Consider the following 17,932-nt stretch of genomic DNA (forward strand, 5'->3'; position numbering starts at 1 on the left):
TTCGTGCGGCGGCGGCGCTGCCGATTGACCCGTTCGAGAGAGAGGCAGCCCTGCCATTGGCCCGACAGTGCACACCGCGCTCCGTGATTGGTCAGAGCCCGGAAAAGAAGGCGGGGCTGGTTAAAGGGCCGCCCGGCGCGGCGGAGCGGGAGCGGCGCGGCGGTGGCGGCGGCCGGATAACGGCGGCAGGTGGCTGTGCCCGCATCCTCGGCACTCCCGGCGCTCCCGGCTCACCCGGCATCGCCTCCTCGGCGGCGGGGCTTGGCAGAGCGGTGAGAGGCTCGGCGCGGTGGCACCGTCCCGGGGAGAAGCGTGAGGAGGGGCTCAGCGGGGCTGCCTGCCCCGGGGGTCCCGTTCCCGTCGCGGCCGGGCCCGGGAGGCGCCTCCTGCCGGAGCCCCGCGAGGCCCGGGGCTGCCCCGGCCCGTTGAGGCGGAGGGCGGGCGGTTTTAGCGCCCGGGACCCGCCCGGGCCGTTAGTGCTGCCCCGGCCGATGGGGCGGCTCGGCCACTTCTGGTGTTAGCTGGGGTGTTTTTGTTTGTTTTGGGGTTTTTGTCTTGTGTGCTTGTTGTTCTGCCCTTGTTGAGGTGTTTGCTTGGCTTTTCTTAACCCCTCCTTTCATGTTCTTTCTTAACTCGTTTTCGTAGTTTCTGTTTGCTTGCAGTCGTTCGTACCAGCCTTATTTATCAACTTTATGCCATTAGGTCCAACCCATAGCTAACTTCGTTTTTGAAATGTTGCTGGTGCTTTAAAATGATTAATTCTCTCTGCCCAAAGCCTTCAGGGTGGCCCTAAAATGTCAAAAAGTGTGATTTCGATTAGTTATTCCTAATTTTGCTCTCCCTGTTTTTCAGGTATAGCTTAGTGTTATGGGTGATACAGAAGAAGCTAAAATGCAGATAACGCCAGAAACTCCAGGACGAGTCACAGTCCTGAATCCTTTTGAAAGTCCCAGCGATTATTACACTCTTCAGGAGCAGATTGTTTCCAGTCCTTCAATCTTTAAGTCAACGAAATCCTCATCTGTAAGATCCAGTCGTTAGTTGTGTAACTGTACAGATGTAGTGCTAATATTTTCAAATTTATTAAAAGGGGTATTTTGTTCAGTGTACTTCTTTAGCTTGGTACTTAGCATACGTACCAAGCTAAAGAGCTTTGGTGGCATTTGGAGTTCCTTCTCTTCACAGAACTGTGCTGCTTTTAAATACTGATATTTTCACTTAGTCTTCCTCCCTGCCTAAATTTATCTTCTCTTTAGATATTAGTGATTGAGTGCTAAAACCAGTAGAAAGTAGATAAAGACTAGTTGTTGGATGTGGTACTCTGATCCTACTTACAGTGCAGAAAACCAGTTTCTACTTAGATGCTGAGTAGGCTGGTTGCAAAAAAAAACTTATGCAAATTGCACTGGTGTTGTGAGCTGTTTGTGTACTCAAGTCAATGATTTTGTGTATCTGTGACTGTTTTTTTCATTGCAAATTACATACTAGTTTGCAGTTGAAATTATTTTCTGAGAAGCAGTAGAGGTGAATCTACTAATGAAACTAAAAAGACTCACTTGGTAGATACTTCTCCAAATATATTTGAACAGTACTTGGTTAAATAAAGGCATGAAGCTTCTTATTTCTGAATTGGATTTTGTTGTGCCCTGTGTATGGCATTTATGAGGGAAGCACTGCAGAATGTGCAGGCATTTGCAGCTCTGGTCTTAGAAATGGGAAGAGAAAGGAAGACTGCTCTATTATTTGGATGACTTGGGTTAGGATACTGAGTTTCTGTGGAACCACAGTTTGGACTGAAGAAGCAATTTAATTTCATCCCAAGTTATGTATCTTTAGTAGAACTGTGTGTTGGAATTCAGAAGAAACTGACACCTCGGTTTGTAAGTACCTGCTGTAATCTTCCACTTCAATATTGCTACCAGCAGGATAAGAAGCCTGACTGACTTACTTTATTTTAGAGTAGATCATTTAAATAGGAACACTTTTGATTGCTTTTGACAGAAACTATATGGAAGCTGTGATTGTATTGTTCCATTGAGATTTGTCCTGGGGTTTTATTTTTATCTCTTTAGAACAGCAAACATTAAGATGCCTGTTTCTTTCTGTAGACACCAGGAAAATTCAGATGGTCTATTGATCAGCTTGCTCTAATAAATCCTGTGGAAATAGACTCGGAAGACATTCGACGCCAAGGAATGTATTTGAGCCGTGCTAGGTAACTTACAATTTATTTTTATGCAGCTAACTTAGCTTTAATACTAGTACACTTGTTCTTATGCTTTATTAACATTTCAGCATAGCATTAAAGACTTTTTATTAAAATCTTCTTCCACAATTTTTTACATGATGTGGATGTAATATTTAGATGAGGCTACCTCTGTGTTGCTTCCTTTTAGTGTTAAGGGCTGCTGATTCACTCTGATTGCAGTTTGGAAGACAGCCAGATAAAAGCAGCTAGTGGAAGCAAAATGTCTTGCCAGTGATCATTACCAGACTACCTCTTCTGCTCCTTGTTACAACACAGTTTATCTTCTCAGAGTGCTCCACAGTGAGGCTTCTTTGGCCCCTGGGGCTCCTGCAGAAGGGCAGACGTGCTGGGGAAGCCCCAGCAGTCTCTTTCAAAGGTCCAGATTAATGTGAAGGAGGGGGCTCCAGTGCTAGTTACTTGAAGTAGTTTGGGAACCTTACCTCAACTTTTTTTCCCTTCTCTGAAAATAACTTGCATGAGGAAAATGGATGGGTAGAACAGTCTTGCTATTTGGAACTTATCCTGAGGGATAATTTTACATGCAAGTGGTAGAGCATGCCAAATGAAAGTAGCCAGGGAGAACCTTAATGGTGAACCCTGTAGACTCTCCTGAACGTTTCTCAGATACAAACTTGCAGAAGGAACTGCTCCTGAAGGCATGAAGCAGTGCAGGAATAGAGTAATGAACCTGTCCTGTCTAGATCAGCTTGCTCAGTCACATCCACCTTGATCTTGAATGTTTCCAGGGATGGGTCATCTACCACCTCTCCAAGCAACCTGTTCCAGTGTTTCAACACCTTCATCATAAAAACTTACTGGTTTTAGTGTTGGACTGAACCTACAGCTCTCATTTTGAATAATAAGACCTGTAGGACTATTGCTGTCCTCTTCTGTATCTGAATCACCAGGTCTTAATGTTTCCTGTCCTTCCTCTAGCAGCCAGTAGCTCTCAGACTAATGCTTTTTATATGTTTTAAGGCCTTAAGCCTAATGTTTTTAGGGAGTTAATTACATTGTTTCTGAAACCTTACTCAGACAAGCTTGCTTTAATGGAGTTGACTTGGGTGACAGTTCAGTGATGATGAGTGACATGGCCTATAGATACAAACATGCATTGTCTCAGTGGGTCCTTTCAGCCTGTCCCAATGTTTCATAATCACCGTGGTTCATTTTTTTTTTAACCATCTGCTGTGACTAGAAAGAGGCTAGTTTGTGTACGTGTAGATTTGCTGTGTCCAGTGCATGCACATACCTGAATCCACAGGGATTGTATGCTTGTTTTTTGGTACAATTATCTGCAAGAGCCTTCATAGATCTGTCACTTTAGCATCATCTAGGCAGATGCTACTGAAGGCAGCATGTCCAAACACTGCAGAAATATTTGAAGTCTGACAGGCATAAAAGAGAGAGCTGGGAGAGTTTATGTATTTGTCACATCTGTATGTGCTTGTGTTATCTGACTGACTTCTAAAATTATTCAAGGGTAATTCAGGTATATGAACTGTGAATGAAAGTATTAGGTGGTTCAGCTAAGAAAATGATGAACGTTTATAAGCTTCAAAAAATTTTACAGTAAATTACACTGTAGTAACTGAAAGTCAGGCTTGGAGGTGACTGTTAGAGGAAATAGAAATATAGAATCTCACACATCATGAAGTAACTACAATATTTTTTTTAAAAACTAAGTTAAAAGCTGCACAAGGAAATATAGTCATTGTTAGAAACTGAAACTGAAGAAGCTGTGGCAGACTGGGTATTTGACTAGAGAGAACTCTCTGCTAGGAAAGTGGGCTGTGTCAGGAATTTGAGTGGGCAAATTCCAGGAGTGTTTTCAGTTGCCCTTTAATTCCTTACAGCTCTGTTTTTTAGTCTGCTTGGTTTTATAGTGCAAGTCTAATCTCATGTGAATTTTAATAGTAAAATATGTTCATATAAAATTATTTTGGAAGATCAGTTATGATTGAGTTTTGGTGGTCCAGACTGGCTGAGTAAACAGACTATTTGCTATTATGTACTTTTAAATGGTACAAATATTTTTCAAATCAACTGAATTGAGAAGTCCATTTGTATTTCTAAATTTGTGTATGAGATCATTGTGTGTAAGAATAAAAACATCATAAGATTTAGGGTTTAGTGCAATTTAATTTATTAAGTTCCTCTTAAATCTATAAATTTATTATATGTCTGGACTTTGCATATTTTCCTTATGTGTTGGTTTTGATAATTGAGTTGTTTTTCATTTGTTACTTAGAATTGATAAGGAGACAGAAGACAGAAGGCAAAAAGCTATTGAGGAGGTAATAAAACTTCATGCTATCAAACATTGATTTGTCTACAGAAAAGATTCATGTCTTTTACAGGACTTCAAAACCCAGAAGCCTACCATATTTCAGTAAGAAAGTAATTTTGCACCCTCATCCCTTGCAGTTGTAGCTGGCAATCCACACACTCCTTTTCTTCCCCTCTTCTTTCAGAACACATGTAGGTCAAAACAAGAGATTTTTTTATTTTGTTTTTCTTGGCTAGTGGTAATGTAGCTGTAATATAACTCTTACTAACTTCAGGTTAGAAACAGCAATTGAGAATTTGGGGCTTTACAGTAACAGTTGGAGTGATACTGCATTTTTTTAAATATTGGAGAATTTGTGGGTGTTTGTTTTTTTTTTATTCTTCCAAAGTCTGCTTTGTTGGATGGAAGACTTTATTCTGGTAGCTTGTATTTTCCCATCCAGTTTTCATTTTGTTTTTCACTATTCATTTGGCTAGCAGAGAAGGAAAAATGAGATGTTAAAAATATTCGCTACAGAAATCTCCAATGTTGTTTTCAATTAAAAAATAAGTCTCTGATAGGCAGGTCTATCAGTTTCTGCCTCTACAAACAAAAAATGTTTTATGGTTCCATAAAAGAGCTCTGTAGTTGACCTGCAGCTAAGATGCTGTGTTCTAAATTTGCATTAAAAAGGGTGTTTCCTCTTTGTGAGCTATAACCTAATGGATTATACAGCTGAACAGCTTGAAACTCAGTCTCTGATAAAAGTTATACCTTTAGTAGCTGCATGTTTCAAGCTAAGTTTTTTTCATTTACTTTGAGTCTTGCATATTTTTTAGAACAAGATTTGCCATGTGTTTCTTGAAGCTTTGTAATAGCGTTTGTCTCCTCAGCATCGGGGTGTTTCTCAGTGCAGCTGTGATGGTAGACAGTTTCTGGTTCACAGAAAAAGACTGAACTGCCAGTACTCAAAAGTGTTTTACCCCTAACCAGTTTAGTCAAATACACTGACACTAATAATGTTGCCAAAAAGGCTTCTCACTTTGACTGTTACTGCAGTGTCTGTCACTTCTGTGAAACGCTCAATTGTCAAAATAAAACATAACAAACTGAAAATTTAAAACTAATTATTTTTAAACTACTATGCAAGAAGCGTGGTAGTGACAATTCAATTTTTAAAATGAGTAATTACTGTTAAGTGAAACTTGTGTGTAGTTTTCACTCTGCAAACTTGAAAGATCTGGGGTGCTATGGGTCATCAAGAGCAGAGGGGTCTTCAAATCAAATTGTTTTTTCTTTAACCTCTTTAGGCCTACAATAATGGAATGTTCTACATTTTCTTTTCTTGTTCAGGGTACTAGTCTAAATTTAAAGTTGAAAATTTTAAAAAGTGCTGAGATGGTTTGTTTTTATTCTACTCCAGTTTTTCACAAAAAAACTCATCGTTCCTTCTCCTTGGACTGAACATGAAGGCAAACAAGTTTCTCAGTTTAATTCAACTAAATGTAAGTTGTTTTTTTGTGTCCACCCAATATAATATAGCTTTTGGAGAATTTATCAAGCATAAGTTTGTTTTCAACCTCAATTTAAATGTTAAGAACTTGGGATAAAATATGGTGCAACTGATTGATTTTCAGCTGTTGTTGCCAAATGCTTTCTGTGTTTAAAAATTATTTATTAATTGAAAGTGTTGTATAATTTTCCTTTTTGTTATTCTTCGTCCTTGTTCTTAAATTTTTCTCCATTAATAATCAGTCTGCAAGCATTTTAATTTACACACATAACTTTGTATCTGTAACTATCAACTGTGTTGATACCAGTAATAGCCAAGTCTTCTACTTCACTTTTTTTCTTCAGATACTTGCATGTCCTCTTATTCCAGCTGCTTTCCTCACCATAAAGCATATTGGAAATAGAATTCTGTATTCTTTTGTTAGCAGCATAAATTCCTGTTGTCATCCTGCTAGCTCACTGCCACTAGTGGTGGTGGGTTTTCTAAATTTGTTTCATTTATGTCACTGTTAGATTTTGTTCTTAATGCTTTTATGGAAGTTTATATATAACCAGCAGAATACAAAACAAATTGATTACAAGATGGAAAAATGTGAGCTATAAAGTACTGTTTGCATGCCCTGTTGTTTGATTTGGAAGTCTTAAGTGAGTGGAGACTCTTGGAAGATTTGGAAAAGGCTAAGCTGTAAATTTTTTATCAAGGAAATGCAGCTTGTGGATAGTTCTTTAATTGTCAGTTGTAATATGATCACTTTAAGGGCAGAGAACATAAGGCATTATCTGAAATCTGGTAAAGTGAATGGAGAAAGAAAATAGTCTAATGTGTTCTTCAGCTGCATTAAAAAAAATTAGAAGTGTATCTTCACTTTTCTCCAGTCCAGACTGAACAATTTTCTGGAAATGTGCCTTACTTGGACACAGCCTGTTTAGCTAAGCATGAACTAATTTGTTTTAAATCTGTGTCATGTAGAGACAGGAGGAGACAAAGTTTTGGGCAATGTTGATGCTATCTCACTGAGCTTTTTTTGAATAGAAACATGCTGAAATTCTCTTGATAGCTATCATGGTAATTTTTTCTCAGTACTCCTTTCTGATCTCTTCCAAACATTGATGCAAAAATTTTGTTTGGTTGCATTATGTATTTTGACTTAATGTTGCTACATTTCAGAACTATGTGCAGTTCATGTTTAAATTTAAGTTCTATATTTTCCAGCCATAGATATAGATAACATTTCCCCGATTGGAAGACAGATGAGCTTGCAGCCTGGGAAAAGCAATGGTGAGTAAAATGCCTAAAATTACAGGCTTTCTGTGAACAAAAATAATGCACTTTTGATGGATATTTAATTTCAAAAGGAAGTTATTTGTTTGTTAGGGTTACTGTAGAAATAGTTTTTTGTGAACTGTATGGTTCTGTTACTTTTAATATCCATTCTCATAGGAATTTAATTCTATTTTACTCCCTTGTATTTTTTCAAGTAGAAAAATAAGTCTCCTGTAGACTGTGGAGTGCATTTTTTCCAACTCAGTGTCTACTTTTTCTGGATTAAAAAGTGAATGTGAGCTTCAGATTTATAAGTAAATTACAGTTTTGAAAAATCTTTAATATGCTGGATTGTTTTGGGTTAGGGAATCATGATTATTTTCTATGCCAAATAAATATCAGAAATTCTAATACATCTTTTAAACTGTATCATTTTAGATAAATAGTTACTGGTTTTCCCCAAGGTATTTTGATTTTTCTGCAACTTCATTTTGAATCCTTCAGAGACCTCTCTTCTCAGTTAAAAGCCTCTAGAGAGGCATTCCTAAAACTCTTGGGTTTTTATCTCTAAGCCTAGTGTGCTGCATGCAGTGTTGTCAAATCAGAATCGTACTTTAATTAACACTTTTCCTTATTGTAACTGTAATTTAAATACCTCAATTGCAGTGCAATTTGAAAGTGATTTTTTGTTTCTACAGCTTTAGCAAAAGATCACTGTAAGCTAATTTTGTTGGTTTTATTTGTTGCAGCTGCTTGTCAGACAGTATTGTCCTTGCCAGTGGATTTTAATTTAGAGAAAATACTAGGTATGTCATGTAATACCTAAATTTAATTATGAATGTCTAAATAGAAAACTTGGTTTTGTAATGTTGGCTGGGTTTGTCTTGTGAAATACTGACAACTACATGTGTGAATGAAAGTTTTATGTATTCTAAATAGGCAGTTACTGCATGACTGGAAATTGTTCTGCCTGCAGGTGGTTGAGGGGAGACCTCATTGCCTTCTACAATTTCCTCATGAGGGGAAGAGGAGGGGCAGGCATTGGTCACTTTTCTCTGGTGACCACTGACAGGAGCTGTGGGAATGGCCTGAAGTTGTGTCAGGGGCAGTTTAGGTTGAATATCAGGGGTGGTTGGGCACAGGAACAGCTCCCCAGGGAAGTGGTCACAGCCCCAGCCTGACAGAGTTAAAGAAGCATTTGCCAACGCTCTCAGGGACATGGTGTGACTATTGGGAGGTCCTGTGCAGGGTCAGGAGTTGGACTTCAATGATCCATGTGTGTCCCTTCCAACTCAGGATGCTCTGTGATTCTAGAGAGCCTCTTCTCTCCCAAACACGCAAACAGAGCAGTCATTTGTCTTACCAGAGCTGTTCTTACAGATGCCAGCCAGGAGAGTCTCAAAGCTCAACCTTGCCTTTGAGTAAAGCTGAGCTGTAACTCTGGCTTTACTGTACCATGGTGGGTACTAGAAGTTGTGTGGTGGCAAAAAAGCCATGACTGCAGAGTGAGGAGGCAGGAGCCCAAATTAACTGTCTGATTATAGGTGCTGCATCAAGCAATTGCTGCCACCTTCTCAGGCAAGGGGGCTGGAAGGGGCTGATCTTACAGCTCATGCGTAGAAACAGTAGGTGCAGCCAGCTCAGAGCCTTTTGGCTGCATGTGCCTATCCCAGTGCTGAAATTCAGAGCCATGACTGTGGGCCAGCAAAACATATTTATTGCCTTTGTTTTTTGTCTTGACAAATGCTTCCATCAATGCATAGTTTGGGAGTTGATGAAAAATTTCTCCTACAGGGAATATCCAACTAGAATAGAACAAGAGAAAAAAAAAAAGTTACCAAAATAATCCAGTAAACCTGAGCATATTTTAATGGGTCTTAGTTTATGCTTTCCTACTGTAAACAGCTAACTACTTGTACTTTTTTTAAGTCTAATCTGGTTTGCCTCTGGGTGTATCATGAAGATCATCAAAGCATATGGGAGACCTGAAAAAGAGTCTAGGTTTGCTTGGGTAGTAAAATAATCCCTGTTTGACAGCTCAGATGTGAGGAATAATACAGTTCTGGAGAAAGATCAATAAGTATATAGAAGCCAATGTTTTTATTTTATTAAATTCAGACTTTAGTATTGAGGGATGATAGACAGAAGTGGAACTACCCTTAGTAGACAGAGGTGACTTTTTGTAGGGATGACAAGCAGTCCTTTGGGATAGGTGCCTAAACAGATTAAATAGTTGCTGTATTGGTAAATTAGATTAAATGTTTTAATTTAATTAGATTACATGTTTTAATTCCTGTAATGGAATATATTTTTTTTTTTTCTACATTCGTATTGGAAACAATTTTTCCCCACATTTCCAGGTGAATATTTTAGAACTGATGAATTTGCAGATCAGTCTCAGGAAAATCTGAGCTCTTCATCACTCAGAAGAAAGCTGTTTTTAGAAGAGAATGGGAATGTATCTGCATGTTTGTCCCCTTCTTTGCACAGTCCATGTGGTAGTCAGCCACTTGGAGTGCTTTGTTCCATAGAATTATCTCCAGCTCGGTGCAGAAGCCCCCTGGACACATCTAGTTCAGTAAGTAGCCTGTTTTGTAGGCTGGGTCAGATGTACTTTATGGGAGAGTAGGAGTTAGACTAAAACTTTTTTTTTTACCCCCCCAAATTCTGAAAAAAAATATGTGAACAAAAGTCCTGAAAGAATAAATTACTGACTTTTTATTATTTCAAATTATGTTATGCTGCTCTTCTTTTGTATTGAGAATTATGTTTTAATTTTGTTATGAAAAGGGAGTAGCAATTAAAACATACAAAAGACTTGCTGAAAGCATGTTAAAACATTTTTTTGCCCATAAAATGTGTCTACAAAATGTCTTATTTAAATCCATGAATTGCTGCCTACAATAACAGTTGATATGAACATGTGATATAATTATATTTCCTTTAAATCTCATAAGCTCATTTATAGTGAAAGAAATGATTTGTGGATCTTTGAAGTGCAGTGCTAAATATGCCTTTTTCTTTCCCATTGGCCAGAGTTTTCAGATAATTAGACATTTATTAGAACACAGAACAAAATGTCCATTTTTTAAATTAAACAAGATGAACCTTATCCCCATGTGGACATAGCTAAAATGGTTTAGGTGATTTTCATCTGTGGGGTGGTTTAAGTGTGTGGAAAAAACCTACCTACACTGGGATAGTGTAGCTTAAAAAAAAAAAAAAAAGGTAACCTAGTAAAGAATTCCTACAATATAATTATAGGGCCAAAAGTGATGGGTGGATGAGGGAGTGGGTTTTGGTCTGGGTTTTCTTGTTGTTTTTGTTTGGTTGGAGGGTTTTTTGGTTTTTGTTTTTTTGTTTAGTTGCATGATAGTCTTAAGTAAGGTCATTCTGTTTTCTTAAAGAGAAACACTTTTGTATCTACTGCTGAATTAAGTAGATTGGATTAAATTAAAATACAAATAATGACTGACTTTTATCTGCAGTGATATGAGTAAGAAGTTTACATTAAACACTTGACTAGATACATAGATAGCATTAATTCTCTATTTACATTTCTCATGGTTCTTAAGTATAGTGGATAAAATAGTCCTAGCTGGTATTAGGTGGCAGTTGGTGTCCATTGCTCTTTTCCCCTGTGTGGAGGCATGAGGTCCAGGTGAAGAGCTGCAATTGGAATATTTAAGCTAAACTAGAGATTGTCATTGTAAAGCATTAGTCCTTTCCAGTGCTGCCAAATTAAGCATTTGAGTTAGAACAATTTTATGTATACACATGTTAGCCATAGTTTACATTATGAAAATAATACTCTGTGGATTTGATGATTTTTTTTTTAATTTATTTTTTCCCCTTTGTCCTTTGTGAAGGGTCAGTTTTCATCAAGTCCTATTCAGGGAGGAGCAAGAGCTTATAGTCTAGGAAGTATAACCAGTCCCCCATTTTCAGAGGGGTCTCCTGCACATAATGGTTCTCCTGCTTTTTCACCAATTGCTTTTCACATAAGAAAATCACCACTCTCAGGTATGGTTTAATTGTATATGTGTTACTCTATCTTGAGTAATAGATTTTTACTATAAAACTTCTAAATTCTTACTGGAAGGTTTTTCCTTTGGAGAGATGTTTCTGTGCTTGGCGGACCAGCAGTCTCCTGTATAACACATCTGCTGTTCAGCAGTGGAATATGTGAAACAATGAAATCTATATGCTTGCAACTCATCAACTAGGGAAAATATTTCAGAAGAAGGCACTGAGACCCAATAAGAATAAAGAAAAGATAAAAAGGTTAATTTAATCTATTGTAGGAGGGGTTTTAAAACCACATGCCTGAATTTAGTCAGATTACAATTCTGATTTGGCCCAGCCTGAAGCATTTTAATATCAATGGGCAAAGAATGTTTAGCTTGAGCTTTCAAATCATGCCATCATGAAGATTATTTGAAATGAAATGACTAATGAAGAAATCACAAACACTTTATGTCCTCATTGCTCTACGAAATGTCACTGTTTCATGCTGTGTCCATAGCTGGTAAGGTTTAATGCCTTGTTTATACATGATTTGTACAGGTTTGGCATGATTACACATATTTATACATGACTTTGACACATTTTGATTAATGGTATTTTACACCATTATATATAGATGTTGCACAGGTGTTTTCTCACTTGTTTGATCTTAAACTTCTTTGCTGCCAAAAACTTTAAATGCCTATAGATTGTGTATTGACATTTGTTTAGGAAAAATGAATGGGGGACTAATGGACTATACTAAACCAGCCTTCACCCATTTCCCTTTGAATACTGTATAGTAATAGCATTTAAAAATACAAGGTCTCCAATACAGCAAATGATGTCATAGAAAAGAAATTTGGTGGGATAAAAACTTGCCTTTACCATATACCATGGTAAAATGTGCGTATGGGTGATAGGTTTGGTTTTGGGTTTGCTTGTTTGGTTGGGTTGGGAAGCAACAGTCAGTGAAATACTCTGTAGTTGGCTATAAATTATTCAGTGGACTGCAGGGCCTTGAGAATGATGAGTTTTTTCTATCAGGTATCAGGTGAAGTTAAACTTTGCTCATTTTTTTTCAGACCAAAGAAAATTTACATTTCGTTCTCCAGATATTCCTTCTTCCTCAAGTAGGATGACACCCCCAAGTACAAGAAGTCCTTACATAGATGGTTGTTCTCCAATTAAAAATTGCTCTCCTATGAGACTTGGAGCCTGCAGAGGAACTGCCCAATATCAGACTTCTGTCATTAGAATACCAATTGCTGTTGAGAATCATGAGGATGAGGAGGACAAGGAAAACGCTTCTCCAGCAGAAGCTCGCTTCCCAGAAATGGATAATGGAATAACGGTACATCAGGAAGACAGTGATACTTTTGGACACGGTACACATCTCGTGGTGGCAACTGTGTCTATTGCACCAGATCACTCAGAAGGTTGTCATCAAAGGTTGTCATCATTCCAGGACATAGAAGGCTTAAAGGAAAATAATACTGTGGACATGGCTGATGCAGCTGAAGTGTCAGAGGAAAACACTTGGATGAAAGAAACAACAGGCAGTAGCAATACACCAATGACCAGCTTTATGACAGGCATTACTTTCAGCATTGAAAGCTCTCGCATGTGCATGTCACCTCTTGCAGAAAGCAGCGCAATTCCTTGTGACAACAGTAGTATTCAGGTAAAAATACAATTTTTGGTTTCTCTGTAAAACTGAGCTCAGCATAACTTGGAATACGTATACTAATCTGGAAGTAATTGTTATTTTCTCTTATTGGATATGGCATCCAGGCAGTATTGTGACTTTTATCCCTTCCCTTCATCCCCTCTTTGGGTGGAGTTAGCAACACAAAAATAATTGCTATGCTATGTACATTAGTATATTTAACTTGATCCATACTCATGCTGTTAACAATTTGCTTTTGTTATTAACTGGTCATAGTTGGTTTGTTGGATTAAGTTTGGTTAAACAAATGCAAATCATACCAGGTGTATGAGTGATTTATTTGTGTTAAATGACTACATTTTTCAAACCCAGCTTTTTGGTTTCAGGTGGACAGTGGTTACAATACACAGACTTGTGGAAACAGCATTATGGATACTGCAGGGGCTGAAAACAGTTGCAAAGAAAATGATGTGAACACTATTGTGTTTCAGAATAAATCTCAGCTGCTTAGAACAAAGGTAGGATTTGTGGTTAAAAAGTGATAGGCTTCCCATCTAAACATCCCATTTTATTTGGTTTCAGGGAGCCTGAGGGGAGAAACTGTCAGATGATAATAAAGATGTTAATGTAGTGTCGGTTCAGAGACAGTCTTGAATAAATGCAGGACAAATATCTTAAACTGGCAAAAAAAAATGTTTTATGATAAAAGCAAAGGCTTTGGAGGAAACTGAGATATATGCATGAATAGTAGTAGTGATGCTGTTCATGACTATTGTAGTCAGTCTGTAATTTTTTTTTCTTTTGTTCTTGCTGCTTCATTTATTGCTAAGTTTTAAGCATGTGCCTGTGGAGAAGGACATTTCTGGAGAAAAATTGTCTGCTGCTAATTTTTATAAACTTAGTGTTGAGTCCTAGACCATACCTGGCATGCTGACTTAGTGGGAAACTTTCTGTATGGGTACAGTCTTTTTACAAGCCCTTTGAGGACCTATCTGAAAAACACATTACAAATGATAATACATGTCTAGCAAAGCTCCCAACCTCTTAATCCTGTGACTGATAGGAAAGAGTTCTACTTCTAGAGACTTGGAAGCAAGGCTAGTTTCTTTGGAGAAGAGAGCAAAGATCATCTCTTCTCAGTAATTATGGTCACATGATGCTACCAACTTAGTAGTTTATGGCCTGCTATGTCTTGAAAGCCCTTCAAGGGGAGCCAGTACTGACCATTAGTACCAGATTATAGAAAAACCCCAAGTAAACCCATTCAGCCCTGACTTCACTTCTGGATGTGACATGCTAAAAGCCACTTCTCTGCCAAGGGAAAAGTGCTGACTGATGGTATCTTACAGACCACTGATGTCAAGTTTTAAACTGTTCATTTAAGACCAGGTCAAATGTGCCCTTACAAGAATAATAGATATTTTGTCATTAACTTCTGAAATACTCATTTAAGTTCCTGCCCCAGTCACTGTCTTGGACATGGATTTTATGTGTGCATGTACCTGCCACAATCACTTGTCTGGTATCAAGCCCATCCTAGAGGGACTTGCCAATGTCACACAGCTGCCTTTTCCCACTCTTAGTCCTTCAACTTCTAGGTCCTGACTAAGCCAAATTTTACTGTTTAGATTAGGAGTAAAGTGTGAAGGCATTAAGGGCTTCATTCAGATCTTACAACTGAGAACCCCAGGGAATGAAAAGAAAAAAGCACAGGCATTGCTGGCTGAAAGAGTCAAGTCAGGCTCATTCAGAAATTCATGTGAGCCCTTGAAATGAGGTAGTTCTTGCAGACAGCATGTTTCAAATATCTGTGTAGAGAAAATGTCTTCATTTCTTTCTCAATTCAGAAGGGTAGAGTTGGTACTTAAGTACTTACTATACTTGAATTTACTGTACTTGAAGTTTGTTATCTTGGATCTTGTTTCTTTTGGAGAATTTCTGTTAAAATTGTTTCAAAACTAACTTTTTCTTATTTACCTAGGAGTGTTCTGTTTTAAGCCATAAGGACAATCAGTTGCTGAGAACAAAATCTCCAGAGAAGCAATGCTGTTTTCAAAAAGCCAAAACACATTGCACAGTATTTGGTCAAAATGCAACTTGCAGCATTTCTGCTTGGAATCATAACAATGAAAATCAAGTTCGGGGATTTCACAAAAGTGGTATGTAGTTTTCTGATGGAGAACTTAATCTGTGGTTTCTAATAAATTTTATACATATGACCTCAATTACCTGGATTATATATACTATTTTGTTTTTCTAATGCAAATGTAATAAACTGTTTGATATATAGTAAGGAAGTTTTTAAATAATGTGGGATTTTTCAGGTCTTATTGAGAATTTATTAGTGTCATTAAGTGATCCTTTTTGAAAATTAAAGTGTATAGATTTGGTGCAGAGAAACAACAGGTTTTTTGTCAGAATTGTATTCCTTCTGTGACTAGGGTGGATTCCATGAGCAGCCTAAGATAACTTGCATAGGAACCAGTATAACTGCAAAATCACTTACATTTTAAGATTTGTCCCTCCTAAAGGCATGAGGGACATTCTTCTTTGTGGGAAAGAAAAGTGGAAGGGGTATTGTTGTGGTTTTGGATTGCTTTTCTCCAGCCACATATATTGTGTGGCTTCATAAATACTACCACTAGTACCAAGAGTAAGTCACTGGACAGACGTGAACTGCTGGGGTGTGATGAGAGCAAATGCCAAGTTTAGTTCTCTTAAAAATATAAAATGAGCTTTATGTCAAAAGAAGCTGTTTAGTAATTCTCTAAACAGCTTTTTCCTTGGTTGACAGAAATCTGTGATGTTAGTTGGGTTTAAGTAAAATGTATTATTGGTTACCTTAAAATTAAAAGCTAGTGTTGTGGCTTTGGTAATTGTTTTAGTATTAAACTTGATCAGCTGACACTACCAGTGTCTCTGAAGAACAACTGTGTCCAAATTGATGCTCTGGTACTCTTTGGAAGGAACCTAAGAAGGTGCAATAAGATTCATTGGTCTCAGAATTATCACTAAGAAAATGGTGCAGCCTTTCTTAATTCCTAGTATTATTATGTTTCTTACAGAAATTACCAAAATTATTTGATAAATCCTTAAAAAATAATTAACTTTTGCATGCCATTTATTACCAAAAGTATTAATACAAGCAAACCTTTGATCCTTTCAAGAAAACCATCAGTTAATTAAAATGATGGATTGAATGGGGGGGTCAGAAGCCCAGAACTCCCTTTGTATTATCAAATCAGATTTAGTCGAATTTGCTTGTATTTGTTTAAAAGAACCTTCTGGAATTTATAAATGTGAATAGTGGGAAAAAAATCCATATGGTAATCTTGTGGCCCTAGTGACCAAGAGGGAAAGAAGAGATAAGGGATACACTGATATTTCTGGGCTCTGTTTATGTAGAGCTCCGGTAAACTTCATTAGATTAATGTAAATGAAGTCCATTCTAACAAGTGTTCCAGGTGAAGCAGTCATCATCTCTTTTCATGGCAAGGACATCCCAGGATACTGGATGGAAGTTGTGCTTTCTGTCCTATTCCACAACCCACAGAAAAGCTTGTACCAAAGCGACAGACAGTGGCTGATGAGCAGCTATTGGCACACTAAGACTGAAACCTATTGGCCATATCGGTCAGATCTAAATTGGAAGGAAAGACAGCATTTAAAAAAAAAAATCTCAAAAGGGGAGGTGTGAACAGAATTGTCTTGGCATTAAAATCAAATCTCGTGGCATTAAAATCTGTGTGTTAGACCTGAGAGCTGTGTGTTGTTTGACTAGAACAGTTCTTGAAATACTTCATTAATAATTTCCTAGTGAAGGCTTTCTGAAAAGTGCATTTAAGAAAAAGGGAAATGCCTGTCCACATTATTTGATTGTAGATCTCACATTGTAAAAATAAATATAAAAAAGTTTACTTTAGAAATCTAATGAGCAAACATGATGTGTATTATTTTTACTTCTGTAAAAGTACAGAAGTATTTAATCACTCTTTCTGTAATGCATATGGGATTGACAGTAATGGAATCTGGTGTCCTGTATTAGCTGTTTCATTGTCCTCACACAGTGCTCCACTAAAAGCTGGAAATACACTGAATTGGTAACTGTTAAGGAATGAATTTTGTTGAAAGTAGATGAACTCAGACTTCTGGAAAACAAATTTTATAGAATAGGGCCTTCAAAATGTTCTTAGGTTCAGCTTCTGAGCATTGTCACTCAAAAGCAGATGCAGTTTTGTCTGAGATTTAAAAGTTTTGTATGACCTTGTGTCATTTCTGTTTCTCGTCATAATTTTAACATCAATTAAAAGGACTATAGAAAGAATTTATTTTTTCAATTGTGATTCCTAAAACAGTAATGTGAACTTAATGAACATTAAGCAGGGTATCCCAAATTATGATGTGTTTCTGAATTTTTCTGGGTTACATGTATAATTTAAGATTAGGTTTTACTTTTTAACGAAGTTTTTAAGTTATTTTCACAGTATGTTAAATGATTGGAGGCTTCTGAAGTATTCACAAGTAAAAAAGCAATCCCTAAAGTATTTAATTTTAACCTGTATTAGTATTTTCTTAAAGCTAAGAAAAGAGTAAGAGTAGAAATGGGTGAATGTGAGAAGTGATTAAGGATGCTCCCACCTGGATTGCCTGTATTTTTTGTCGTTTTGTAGTCTTCAGTTAGATAGGAAATATTTATTTTATGGAAACATGCCTATTTTTTTATTATGTTTGTACAACTGATTTGTAGAAGAAACCTGCTGTGCAAATTACCATGGAAATCACTTGACCATTCTGTTTCTGTAATTGTTCTTAATGCATTGGTTGGCACACATTGCACAAAATGGTCATTGTTTACATTAAATTAATATAAGTAGTTTTAATGAGAGTCCTTTAACATGTCTAATTGTAAATTGAGTAGTGAAACAAAATAAAGACATTTTTTTAACACCTACGTTGTTCAATTAC

At 37.3% G+C, this 17,932-nt stretch overlaps 1 protein-coding gene across 2 annotated transcripts; it reads left to right on the plus strand.

Moving 5' to 3' along the window:
- Positions 1-126: 126 nt before the first annotated feature.
- BORA (BORA aurora kinase A activator) lies at positions 127-17,914 on the plus strand. 2 transcript variants are annotated; one of them, XM_059466997.1, is made up of 12 exons: positions 127-272; positions 853-1,023; positions 2,109-2,215; positions 4,500-4,545; positions 5,941-6,022; positions 7,243-7,308; positions 8,043-8,099; positions 9,654-9,871; positions 11,163-11,316; positions 12,384-12,982; positions 13,354-13,485; positions 14,949-17,914. In XM_059466997.1, exons 2-12 carry the CDS (start codon positions 868-870, stop codon positions 15,132-15,134), a joined length of 1,803 nt encoding a protein of 600 aa, XP_059322980.1. In that variant the 5' UTR covers positions 127-272; positions 853-867; the 3' UTR covers positions 15,135-17,914. The 2 variants fall into 2 exon arrangements, with proteins under 2 accessions (XP_059322980.1, XP_059322981.1); XM_059466998.1 differs by having other exon boundaries at positions 214-312.
- The last annotated feature ends 18 nt before the right edge of the window (positions 17,915-17,932 follow it).

This window comes from Ammospiza nelsoni, chromosome 2 (genome assembly GCF_027579445.1).
Source record: "Ammospiza nelsoni isolate bAmmNel1 chromosome 2, bAmmNel1.pri, whole genome shotgun sequence".
NCBI classification, from domain to species: Eukaryota; Metazoa; Chordata; class Aves; order Passeriformes; family Passerellidae; genus Ammospiza; species Ammospiza nelsoni.